Genomic DNA, 12,838 nt, shown 5'->3' with positions numbered 1-12,838 from the left:
TCATTCATAGAAGAATTCAGACCCTTTGCTGTGGCACTCCTTTGCTTTAATACGACTTGAGCTCCATTTGAGTCCATCTGTGGAGCTGAATTGACTGGACATCATTTAGAAGGGCACATGAATAACTTGTGTAAAGAAGGTCCCACAATTCACTCTGCATTTCAGGACAAAAACCAAGTCATGAAATCCAAGGAAATCTCTGTAGACTTCAAATTGTTTTGTGGCACAGACTATCACAAGAGGATAAAACCATTTCTGAATCTTTGAGTCTTCCCAGGAGCACTATGGCCTCAATACTTGTGAAGTGAAAGAAGTTCTGAACCACCAGGACTGTTCCTAGAGTTGGCCATCCAGCCAAACTGAGTTAAGCAGGAAAGTGGTGCCTTGTTTAGGGATGTAACCAAAATCTCAATAGTTACCCTAACAGAGCTTCAGAAGTTCTCTGCTGAGATGGGAGAACCTGTTGGAACAATGACCTTCTCAGCAGCACTCCATTCATCAGGTGTTAATGACAGCTTGCTTAGAGTTTGCCAAATGTCATTTAAAGGACCCTACAAAAATTCTCTGATCAGATATTACAAAAATGGAACTCTTTAGGAAGAACTCCAAGCACTATCTATGAAGACCAGGCACTGCTTATCACCTGCCTCATACCATCCCTACTGTGAAGAATGGTGGTGGCAGCATCAAGTTATAGGGGTGCTTTTTGTCGGTAAGGACAAGGAGACTGGTCACAATAGAAGGATGAATACTGCCAAATATAGAGAGGTCCTTGAAGAGAACCAGAGTGCATGACACCTCATACTGCGCTGACAATTTGCCTTTATGACCCAAAGCATACAGCTAACACAACACTGAAGTGACTTGAGTGGCTCAGACTTAACCCTCATAGATCATGTGTGGTGAGTCTTGGAGGATGGAAGTTTACAGATGCTTGCCATCCAGTCTAATAGATCATAAGGGGATCTGCCAAGAAGAATGGGATAAACTGCCCAAATCCAGAAGAAGACTCAAAGCTGGAATTGTTGCCAAAGTGGCTTTGCAAAATACTGAATTAAGGGTCTAAATGCCTATAATAAAGGCAACTTTCACGGACCTGGAGTCCTTCATAATAAACCTGTGTAATTTTTTTACCTACAAAATTATTTATTTGTTATTGTCATTATTTTCATGATGTGCTAGTTTGCCAAACCTGTGAAGAGATCTGGTAGGTCTTAATTAAGACTAAAATATTAGGTAGGCAAAACAAACACTATACAACTGGCTAATAGCAGTTATTGCTAATTTTTTGTCAGTTTAATCAATTTATACATTTTATATGCTTAATTCTTATTCATTTGAAATACCATAGTCCTTATCAGTCTGTACTATTACGGTAAAATGAGTTCTTCAGTAAGAACAATAGTCCACACATAGAAGGGTAAATTTCATACATACAGAAAATAAGTTCACACAGAAAACTGTAGATACAGACAGTAACTAATTAGAACCTTTAAAAATGACATATTGCAAAAGTGTTACAAATAGTAACTGGAGCAACAATAGACATACCGGCTGTAGTTAAAATTGCTCTAATGTTTTTATCCCTGAATCAGCAGAAGTCTCTTCTAACCTCATTCTCTCTCTCTCTTTCACTCTGCCCAGGTGAGGGTTTTGCTATTAACGGCTGTAAGACAAATGATGGATTTAGCCGACCAAATTAAACAAACCGTCTAGAGATCTTTATTAGTTTTGTAGTTTACACTGATAGTCACACTGTAATTAACTGAACTGAGTTACCCATCATTAGATATGAGTCAAGTGCGCAATGCATTCAACTACAGTACATTGTTGTTGTTTTTTCTTTATCTTTAAAGTGTACAGATATTCAAAGAAAGTACTGAATAAATACCTGGATTTTTGTTCTGTGGCTAGCTTTAATGATTTTAAGTGCAAGGCCAATTGCATTTCTATTTATTATATTGTTATATGTGACTTGTCTTTATAGTCATCATTTGACTTAAGTGCTGGGTTGAGTGATTATTCAAATGATGTTACCACCCAAGCTATTTTCTTAGAATGTGCTCAAATCTTATTTTAATTAAGCAGGCCCATATACAGCTTAATTGGCCCTCTTCACTCCCAAATGTAAAAGCTATGCACTTCTGTATATACATTTTCAATGTTCAGTCAGATTTTGAAGGACTGGCATCCTATGATGTGAGTAGTTCTATTTAAATGTGCACTGACACCCTATGAACCTGAACTGGAAAATCAGACTCAGTAATGGTAGTGCGATGGGCTGGATGGATGGATATCAATTTAGCACACAGGAATACAAACAAGCATTGTGCATGTTGCAAGGATTGACTGCTTGAAATAAATTAAGTAGGTTTGATTGTTGTTAGTGGATATAATATGCTGTAAGTCACAGTTGTGGTTATTTCACATGACTGGTTAAGTCAAAATTCATGCCAACATCTGACCCAAGACACACTCTTGGTTAAAATTGTGTCAGATGTATGCAGCCCTTGATTTCTTTCATGCATCAAGCTGAGCTGAGTTATTTTTGTATAGTGAGCCATTCTGCTGTAAAACTATTTTAAACCGTTGTGTTTTCCATACCATGCAAAGTACATTGATGTACTTTATATCAGTTTATTAAGGAAATTGTCCATGCATGACTATATTTTACGGCCTCCACTACTGCTTTTATTGATTTGCATCTTTTCTTTAACCTTTTATATTTTATATTAACCATTATATTTTAACCTTTATATTTAATATTAACCTTTTATATTATAGTCAATCCAGAGGTAAAGAATTTTTGGGTCATTGACTCTCACCTAAACTTTCAATCACATATTAATCAGATTACTAGGACTGCATTTTTTCACTTAAGGAATATAGCAAAAGTTAGACCTCATAACATTACAAGACACTGAAAAATTAGTTCACACTTTTATTTTCAGTTGACTAGATTACTGTAATGCACTCCTTACAGGACTACCTAAGACAGACATCAATCCATTACAGTTAGTGCAGAATGCAGCAGCAAGAAAATCTGAGCACATCTCTCCAGTTTTAACGCCATCAAGTTGGTTACCCATGTGATTTAGAATTGACTTTAAAATACTACAAATGGTTTACAAAGCCTTAAATAATCTCGCCCCGTCCTAAATTTTTGGAACGTCTGTCCCCTCCCAATCTAAGTTGTAACCTCAGATCTTCAAATGGTTGTCTGCTTATGATTCCAAGAGCCAAACTTAAAAGAACTGGTGAGGCGGCCTTTTGCTGTTATGCACCTAAAATTTGGAATACTTCACCAATAGAAATTCCCCAGACTAATACTGTAGAACAGTTTAAAAAAACTGCTAAAAACCCATTATTTTAAAATGACTTTTTCTTAGCTATATTTTAGTTGTGTGCCTATAAGACTATATACAGACATTGAATTATCATTTTTCTCTGGGTTCTGCAATTCTGTACTAATCTGTACTTTTCTTTTCTGACTTTTCTGGTTTTTCTGTGGTGGTGATCTGCACCCCAACCACCTGATCAAGGTATCGTGCTGCCCCCTGTGTTTATGGATTGAATGGTGGGTGTCCCAGATGTCCTCATGACAGTTATCATCAAATTCTTCCATGTGAAGCCTGATTTAGAACATTTATGTTAGTCAGAATGCCCAGTGGGGGCTTAGCAGTCTTTTGGCATTGGAACCCCTGCAGATTTTGTTTTTTTCTTTTTTTTCTCCAGGCTAACTGGAGTTTTTTTGTTTGTTTTTTCTCTCCTCCCAGCCATTTGACCTTACCTTTTCTTTGTTACATATTGTAGAATATTATTGCTTAATCTTGTTTGTTTTATATTAACATCTTTATTTATTCTTGTAAACCACTTTGAGTTATACTGTTTCTATGAAAATGTGCTACATAAATAAATATTGTTGTCATTTAATATCTGTGATTCCTGTGAAGTATATATGGTTGGACTTTGTGTTTTCTTCCTATGTTTGTTTGACCCTGGTGATTCCTTCCTTGTGGGATCAGCTACATTTTTACTGTATATTTTTTTTTAACTTAGTATGTTGTGTGTGACTAGTAATACAAACCAAAGTTAATAATTTGATTCACTGCAAGATCAATCAGTTTCCTGACCATAATAACCAGGTCAACACGATGTAGCGGTAAAAAATAAAATTTATATCCATGGTTATGCCTCTAATTAAAATATTCCTTATATTTTGATTTGTAGGTGTTCCTTTGGTTTCTATGAATACTCCCCTCATTATCATGGGTCATCCAGTCTTCCTTGAGTGTTTTGTATCAGGCGTCTACCCTCAAAACATTTGTATTGAGTGGCTGAAGAATTCACATCTACTTCCTCCCCAAGAGCCACCTGTGCAAACGCAAAAAAATCCTAATGGGACATATGGAGCAGTGAGTCACTACAAATACAGCGCTGCCAGCGAAGATATTGGTGCAAACTTCTCCTGCCGTGTAAAATATGGCTTACAACTGCAACACCAGGAGGAGGCTACAGTTCAGGGCTGCAGTAAGTATTTATTCAGAATCAGATTATCATTTCCAAATTTGCTGATAACAAACTTGATAGGGTGCATATCTGGGGAGGATGAAAGCCATTACTTCAACCGGGTGGAGTGTTTAGTCTTTTGACAATCAGAGTAAGTTAGTTCTTATTGCATTATTTAATAAAGAAAGGATATTTGACTTTAAGAGGCTGGAATCTTCATGTGTAACCATTATTATTCTGGGGGAGGTGGTAGGAATTGTGACAAATTATAAATACTTAGGAGCTATCCTAGATAATAATTTTAATTTAAATATTTATACAGAAATATATTTCCTAAATGTAATTTCTCCTCCCTAAACTCATACTCTTTAAAGTAGACTAGGACCTCATGTTGTGTTTTTATCACAGCCTGACCCAGTCTGTCATCACTTTCAGCTTCATTGCCTTGTTTAAAGGTTACCAAACATGAAGCTAAGGTTATTGGAGCTGACATACTGTAGATGGTAAGTGTGTGTCAATTCTGAAAAAAAAAAAACAAAATCGGAAATCATCTCAGCTCACCCATTACACACAAAACAGTTTCAGTAAATTAGGGAGTATAGTTGCATTAAAGATCCACACAAACTGCTTTAGAAGTTCTTTTTTTCCCAGTCCCATGTTCCTTTTTAATAATGAATAACACAAAGATAATATGAAAACTTTACACTTCCAGGACTTTTGTCATCTATCATGTAACTATTTACGGTAAAAACATACTGTCAAACTGCTTGAAGGAGTTAGCAAAGAGTTTGCTTTCAAATTTATGCATTATTGCTACTCTTTTTTTCTAATTGTTTATTTAATTCTTTCTTTTGTTGAATGTAACAGAGAAAGCAAAGTTTTTTTTTCTTGTGTTAACATGACTAAATAAAAACTTTGATGCACCGATTATCTGTTATTTGCTTGACTGGAAACTGCAGAAGATACACAGCAAACATCATACCAAATAATAAGGAATCCTTTACATTTACGTTGTTGAGGATGTCTTGTATAGGTACATGCTGCTGCATAAATTCACAGTTAGTGACTTTTGTATTAATGTACTTCAAAAATAATATATATATTGTGAAAAAGACAAAAAGAACAAAAATGAAGAATTGGGGAGTCCACCCCGTATAATGTAACAGCAATGCACAACAGCAAAAAAAAGAGTAATCATTCGAGACTGAGTCAAAAAAGACTGCCTGATAAGTGGAGAGTTTTCTCTTTTATATGTTCTTGGGAGGAAGAGGCGGGACAGGAGGGAAGTGAGGTCAGAAGGAGGGAGTGGTCTGCACAATACACCACAGTGTAAATGTCTAAGCACACAAAGACATTTGCTTTCTTTTTGCGCTCAACAATTAAATGATTCTTAACTGCAATCTTCTCTTGTCAATTATTGCTTGGGATATAAAATCCTCACGTTATTTCTATGAAATAACTTTTTTCTGTGTTTGAAGTCCCAAATTAGGCTTGCGTTTGCAGTATATTTATCAGATTGACAGTTATAAAAAGCAGAATAAAATGCATAATAACATGGAAAGCCTATAAAGTATTAAGTCTCCTTTTTCATTCCTTTTGAGCTATGCTTTTCCACATATCAGCCCTCTTTTTTTAGAATCATTTGAAATATTCACAGACTATTCTTTATACCTCAAACTTACATATTAAAAGTGGGATTCTTATCAAGATTAACATATTGAAGTCCAAGTGTTGAAAGGGAATAGGAAAGAATGAGTTGACCAAATTGACCTTTTAATTAGATGCTTTCATGTATCCAAGGTGGTTATTAGTGAACAGGTGCCTTTGATTGTGTCATCCAAATTTTAATTAGCTGATGGTAAAAATGGTAAGTTTTAGCATCAAGTTTAAGAGGACAGTAAATTAAACAGACCAATGAGGCTAGAAGAGAAACTACTTCTTTTTGATTAAATGAGTCTGTGGCCATTCTAAGAGAGGAATGCATGCTGTTTTAAAGCTTCATGAGAATAACTGCTGTCTAACTTGCTTGTTAAAGTCACAGCTTTTGGTGTCCCAGTTCTTCTTCTTTGACAGCCCTTGTTTCTTTTATTGCCAGAACCAGCACTTACTGTTTCACCAAACATCCTTCAGAAAGGTGGACAAAATACCTGTAAGATAAATGGCTGCTTCTTCAGTAATATCATAATGAGGTGGAAGAAAGAAAACTCAGTTTTGCAGACAAAAAATTGCAGTGGTGTTCATGAATGCATGTGCATCATTTTGCCAAACAATGTGGAGGAAGAACTCTTTTGTGAAGTAGACCTAGAAGGATACAATGGAACAAGAGTTGAAAAAAAGATTTCAGTTCCTGGTAGGTGAAAGGCACTATATTGCTTGTAATCTGTTTAACCCATGACTGCAGTTGGTGAAATGTTAATCATGTTCATATTTTGCACTTATTATAGACTAGGGGGCTCCGCCCCCTGCTCGCTTCGCTCGCCAACCCCTGGCATTGGGTATCCTGAAATACATCGATATATGTATGAGATAGATTGGAGTGTAAAGGTGTAGATGACGCACATAGGAAGTAAAGAACCCATAGCATGGCACATTACAAAGATCTATTGGAATATTTCTTTATAAACAACATTTGTAGTAAAGATGGTGTGTTGTCCTTAAATTAGTTTTCCTTGGTATGGAGTATTTATAATCTTAACTGTAATGTCAGATGAACTCTTGAGAAGGCAACATAAATTTGTCCATGTCCAAATACAGGCTCAGATAGGTATATGCCAACTCTGGCCATGGTCTGTCCTTGGGATTTGTTGATTGTCATGGCAAATGCAGGTTTAATGGGAAACTGGTAATTGCAGGTCAGAACTTGTAAGGTCGACTCTAGGAATCAAAACAGTATTGTTAGTATGTGATCCTGTAAGTACTTCTGCTTCAATAACATTGTCTGTCATGGTGTTGATGACTAAACGTGTACCATTGCATAAACCTTGTTTAGTATTAAGGTTTCTCAATAGCATGACTATTGTCCCGATTTTAAAGTTAAGATTGTGTTGTGGTAATCCGGCTGGGTTAATAGTGTTTAAATATTCTAAGGGGAAATTAAGATGCTCATTCTCGTCTTCAGAATCAATACTGTCAGTACTTAGAAAGAGGCGACATTCTCCAGGAAGTAATGCAATGACTTGGTTATTTATGTGATCAACGTCAGTATTCTTTGGACATAATATAGCCCGGTGCGTACTTTCTCTGGTTTGACTGTGGGGCGGGACACCGAGGCCTCTTGTGTTTGTTACCTCCGTGAGTACTTATAATATTGTATTACTGTAATGTGCTTCACATATGCTGTGTACTCTGGACATTTGGGGATTCTGTCCGTGTAATACGGAGCGCTTGGTTATTAATATTATACCTCCGGTGCCGTGTGTGTGTTTCATGTGGTAGTAGTTGTAGGCGCATGCGCCCTCCGTACTATCTCGGGTTTGACTATGCTGTGTTTTGTGGACGTTTGGGGATGCCGTACTCTCTCCGGTTTGATTGTGGGGCGGGACGCCGAAGCCTGCTGTGTTTGTTTTGTCTGTGAGTACTCATATTATTGTATTACTGTAATGTGATTCACATATGCTGTGGAGTCCGTATCTCTGGAGCTTCTGTACCATCTCGGGGGTCTGCCTGCGGTGTGTTAGACGCGCGTTGTAGGTGCCCGCACCTTCCGTAATATTACACCTCCGGTTCCGTGTGTTTGTTTCATGTGGTAGTTGTTGTAGGCACATGCGCCCTCCGTACTATCTCGGGTTTGACTATGCTGTGTTTTGTGGACATTTGGGGACGCCGTACTCTCTCCAGTTTGATTGTGGGGCGGGACGCCGAAGCCTGCTGTGTTTGTGTTGTCTGTGAGTACTCATATTATTGTATTACTGTAATGTGATTCACATATGCTGTGGAATCCGTATCTCTGGGGCTTCTGTACCATCTTGGGGGTCTGCCTGCGGTGTGTTAGACGCACGTTGTAGGCTCCTGCACCTTCCGTACTATGTCGGGTTTGACTATGCTGTGTAGTGTGGACGGTTAGGGTTCCGTATTGTCCGTGCTCGTTGCTTTATTTCGTATTTCCGTTAGTTGAGCTCTTTCGGTTTTGGTGATGTATCAGAATTCGCTTGCAGTGGTGAGCTATTGGGTTTGACTATGCTGTGTGTTGTGGACCTTTGTGGACTCCGTAGTATTTCCCGTTTCACTCAGGGGCAGTGGGCTGAATCCTGTTTATTGTGTGGCTGTGTGGTTACCTATGGGCGCGTTGCCTCATTTCTTATTTACGTTAGTTGAGGTCTTTCATTTTTGAGCTGTGACTCCTTCGTTCTCGGTGGATTAGACTTCGCTCGCTGTCGGCACCCGAGCATTATGTCTCCTGCGTCCATGGGCATGCCATGTACCTGCATCCATATCCTGTTTATTCTCGGTTAGTAATATGGATTATAATTCCAGGCACAAAAGAAATAACAGTGTGGTGGAAATTCTATTTTTTTCTTCTGTCATGGGTATGGCTATCCTCTGACCCTTAAATCTGACAAAAGAACTCAGTTCCTGCTGAAGGAGATCTGTTTGTTAGATGTACACATCAAGAACAACTAAAGTGCAGTTAGCTTCTTGCCGTCTGGTATGGTAGTTTGAGCAGTGCTTAGTTCTTTGTGGCTCTACGATGAGTGCTTGTGTTACTGATTGTGTGACTGTGTTCTCTTTCTGGGCTCCCGTGGATGCTGATCCCAGATGCTATGGGGAGATTATTCTCCTATGCTTGTTTGATACCCATCCAGATGTTCAGAAGCTATTCCCTAAATTTGCTGGCCTTCCCAAGGAGCAGCTGCAGAACAATCCTAATCTCCAGGCCTATGGGGAAATTGTGGTTTGCAAGCTGACAGAAATCCTGAAAGTGAAAGGGGAACACAAGGAACCCATGAAGGCTCTGGCAGAAAGTCATGCCAAGCAGCACAAGATCCCTCTGGTTAACTTTCAGATCATCAGTGAAGTTATTGACACAGTGGTAGCAGAGAAGCTTGATGGATTTGGTCCTGATGCTCAAACATGCCTAAAGAATGTGCTGAAGCAGTTTCAGATTGACTTTGGGAGCTTGTTATGATGAGCTTGGATTTAATAAGTAGTTCTAATTGTGGTTTGTGTCAACTGTCTCAATCTGATGCTTTTGAGCTCTGGTTTGAATAAATAAAAGTGGAAGCACACACAGTATGAAACTGTAAATCATCTCTCTCTCTCTGTAGAAGTGCCTAAAATATTTGCTGGAATTCCTTATTTTTCTGAGCGAGCACTTCTGTGCCCAATTTTTTTCCACCTTTAAAAATACTCCTTTGACCTTTTTTGTTGTCTTCCTTTCTTTTCAACTCCATAGTTAACATTGTCTAGAAGCACAGTGTAATAATATGTCACAACTTATCACTTCACTTCACTGTTCTCTTGATGACATCTCTCTAAGATATAGTTTACTTCTAGGCCACTTTTTAAGGAACATGAAGTAGTTAAACACATTGACCTGAAGCTTCACTGGCGTTTGACCGTGAAATCTGACAGCATAACAAGCAGTGAACATTGGTTCTGCAATGTTTTAGGGACCTAGGTTAACAAACACTTCTACATACTGTAGAAGAAATGTTATTAGAGACTAGTGTCTTTCATTTGCACCGCATTCTGGACCACATGCTTCTGCTGCGTAGATTATTTTAATCACCAATTCCTCCTTTTGGGTGCAGGAACATCCCCAAAGTTTGTGCTACCAAAAACAAAGAATGAAATGGTGTTCATATAGAAATTCTAATTTTTGTAATTATTTTAAACAGGTAAACCTGGACATTCACGTATATTCATGGGTGTAGCCATTGGCATGTTCATAACAGTGCTAGGTCTGGCCATTTTTAAATGTAAGTAGTATCCATTTCTTCACATTTATGAATTGCTAATGTTTCTTGACCTAATCTTGCTTTGCTTTTCAGAGTGTAAAAGTGGAGGTTATAATAAAACAAATATTATTTTTAAAAGATTATGTCACAATACTGTTACCACTAGTTTATGAAATGTGTTCTGCATCAGGTTTTGTTAAATGGTAAAACACAGAGACCTTAAGACAGATGTGATAGTAGTATAAGCACTGAGCCTCCGATCTGCAGTGAAATTTAACCATATGTCTATGAAATTGTCCTCCATTGTGCACACAGTAAATCTCCCCAATACCCCCAGAACTTTATAGGTGAGGTTTTTGCTCATATTGGTTAATAAAATGGCAGCTGAGCTCCTAGTTACTCTTTTGAAATTAGTACCTGTGCTGTACATGCAATTTCTAATCCCATTTTGCTTTGAAGCTCAGTATGAATTTTTATAATTCATAATTTATAATTTATAATTAATTTTAAATCATTATTTTTTTCCTTTTGCAATTAAGAACCAAAAGATATGAGTGGAATACACCAACACAAAAATTGGTGTATAAGTTTAATGTTTTGAAGTTGCAGATTTAGACCTGTAGTGTAGACTTGCATTCTAGCTTTTATACCTATTAAGCTACTTCTGCACTAAAACTTGGCTTCAATTCTAAAATGGCTGTGTTTTATTTTATGATGGGGAGTGGGGGTGCCTCTTTTTGTGTTAATATTGCATTGTGCCTGGTGGTCTTTCTGATACAGGTGTGGCTGAAAATATTGGTAAACAGTTTTCTCTGAGCTAAGCTGTAACTGACTGAAGTATGTGGTATCCACATTTCTTTATCACATTTAAAAGAATACAAACTTTGCTCCTGATTTATGACTGAGCATATTCTTTTAAAATGAATTGAACCAATGAAAAAGGCATAGACAAAGGTATTGGTACCTTTCACCTGATATTACATAGCACAGCCTGTGAAGACGATGACTGCCATCAAGCACTCTTTGCATCTCTGAGTGAGATTTCTGCACTCCTTGACTGGTAGTTTGGCCCTCTGTTCTTCAGTTCTCTCGAGTCTGAAGGGTGCTTTCTCCCAAGTGCAATTTTCATCACTTTCCAGAGTTGTTCAATAGGATTCAGATCAGGACTCCTAGCCAGCCACTTCAGAACACTCCAATATTTTCTTCTCTGTCCTCGGGCGCTTTCTGAGGCATGTTTTGAGAAGCTATAAAGCTAGAGGATCCCTAACCTATGACTGGGATGCAGCTTTCTGACACTGGGCTGTACGTTTCAATACAAAATGCCAGATAGTCTTCTGATTTTGCTGTTTCCTGCACAGATTCAAAGAGGCAGCAAAGCAACCTCGAAACATCAGTGAGCCTCCTCCATGTGTCACGGTCAGGACTATATGTGCATTTAATTTTTTCCATGGCTCTGAAATCCATACTAACCCCTGCTTTCTCTGCTGCTCTTTTTCAGGTTTTCTGTGGTGGCGATCTGCTCCACCACCACCTGATCAGGGCACCATGCAGTCCCTACTTTGATGGATTGAAGGCCATCATCTTCTAATTCTTCCATGTGAAGACTGAAAACCATGATTACTAATTGAGATCATTTATGTTTGGTAGAATGCTCAGAGACGGCTGAGTGGTCTTGTGGTCTTGGAACCCAGCAGATTTTTTTTTTTTCTCCAGCCCTCTGGAGATTTTTTTTTTTTTTGGTTTTTCTGTCTTCCCTGGCCATCGGACCTTACTTTATTCTTTGTTAATTAGTATTGCCTAAATTTTATATTTTTTCTTTCATCATCCTATAAAGCACTTTGGACTACATCATTTGTATGAAAATGTGCTATAGAAAAAATATTGTTGTTCTTCTTACCCCCAACACAGAGTTAGTGTTGGTTTACCAAAAAGCTCTTGTTTTGTTTTCTCTGCCCAATGGACATTCTCTTAGAAGGACCGTGTCTTGTTTACCTGCATTCTGGAAAACTAGAAATGGATTCTTTTTAGGTCTTCTACCATGGAGCCCATGTTCATCCAGACAGCAACTTGAAACTTACACCTTGAGCTACAGCTACAGTTGCACAGGTCTTAAACTTTGTGGTCACAGGAACATCACGCTCTTTAGAGGTGGTCATTTTGTCTTTGGGTTGACCTTGCTTGGCTGGTATCATCTCTCTTGCCTCTTCAGACAACTCTCCGCTTTTTCTTCTCTTGTTTCTTCCTTCTCCATGTTTAGTGTGATACAAAACAGTTGGGTGAGCTCTTATCTCCATTTAAACCTGCTGAACGAGTGATGGCAAGATTGAAGACACTTGTGTTGATCATTAAAAGACACATCGCTTAAAGAATTACTACAATATAGTTATGTCATATTACTTCTAAACAGTTCCAATAATTTTGCCCCAGCCATT

The 12,838-nt window shown here is 38.0% G+C and overlaps 2 protein-coding genes across 2 annotated transcripts in view; both read left to right on the top strand.

Annotated features, from left to right (window-relative positions):
- Nucleotides 1-12,112, top strand: part of LOC127529814 (uncharacterized) — a 44,020-nt gene extending 31,908 nt beyond the window's left edge. Inside the window, exons 3-6 of the mRNA XM_051934718.1 lie at nucleotides 4,231-4,530; nucleotides 6,605-6,859; nucleotides 10,347-10,427; nucleotides 11,905-12,112. Coding sequence (XP_051790678.1) covers nucleotides 4,231-4,530; nucleotides 6,605-6,859; nucleotides 10,347-10,427; nucleotides 11,905-11,969 — 701 coding nt within the window. The 3' untranslated portion in view covers nucleotides 11,970-12,112. The remainder of the gene's footprint in view (nucleotides 1-4,230; nucleotides 4,531-6,604; nucleotides 6,860-10,346; nucleotides 10,428-11,904) is intronic.
- Nucleotides 9,154-9,714, top strand: LOC127529817 (myoglobin-like). The gene has a single exon (XM_051934726.1). It carries the CDS (start codon nucleotides 9,197-9,199, stop codon nucleotides 9,632-9,634), a length of 438 nt encoding a protein of 145 aa, XP_051790686.1. The 5' UTR covers nucleotides 9,154-9,196; the 3' UTR covers nucleotides 9,635-9,714.
- Nucleotides 12,113-12,838: the final 726 nt, after the last annotated feature.

Source organism: Erpetoichthys calabaricus, chromosome 12 (genome assembly GCF_900747795.2).
Source record: "Erpetoichthys calabaricus chromosome 12, fErpCal1.3, whole genome shotgun sequence".
NCBI classification, from domain to species: domain Eukaryota; kingdom Metazoa; phylum Chordata; class Cladistia; order Polypteriformes; family Polypteridae; genus Erpetoichthys; species Erpetoichthys calabaricus.
The sequence above is the reverse complement of the archived record's forward strand: the minus strand, read 5'-3'. Positions and strand labels throughout refer to the sequence as shown.

Coding starts and splice junctions, on each gene's coding strand:
- LOC127529817 (XM_051934726.1), top strand. CDS start 9,197: ATGAGTGCTTGTGTTACTGATTGTGTGACTGTGTTCTCTTTCTGGGCT.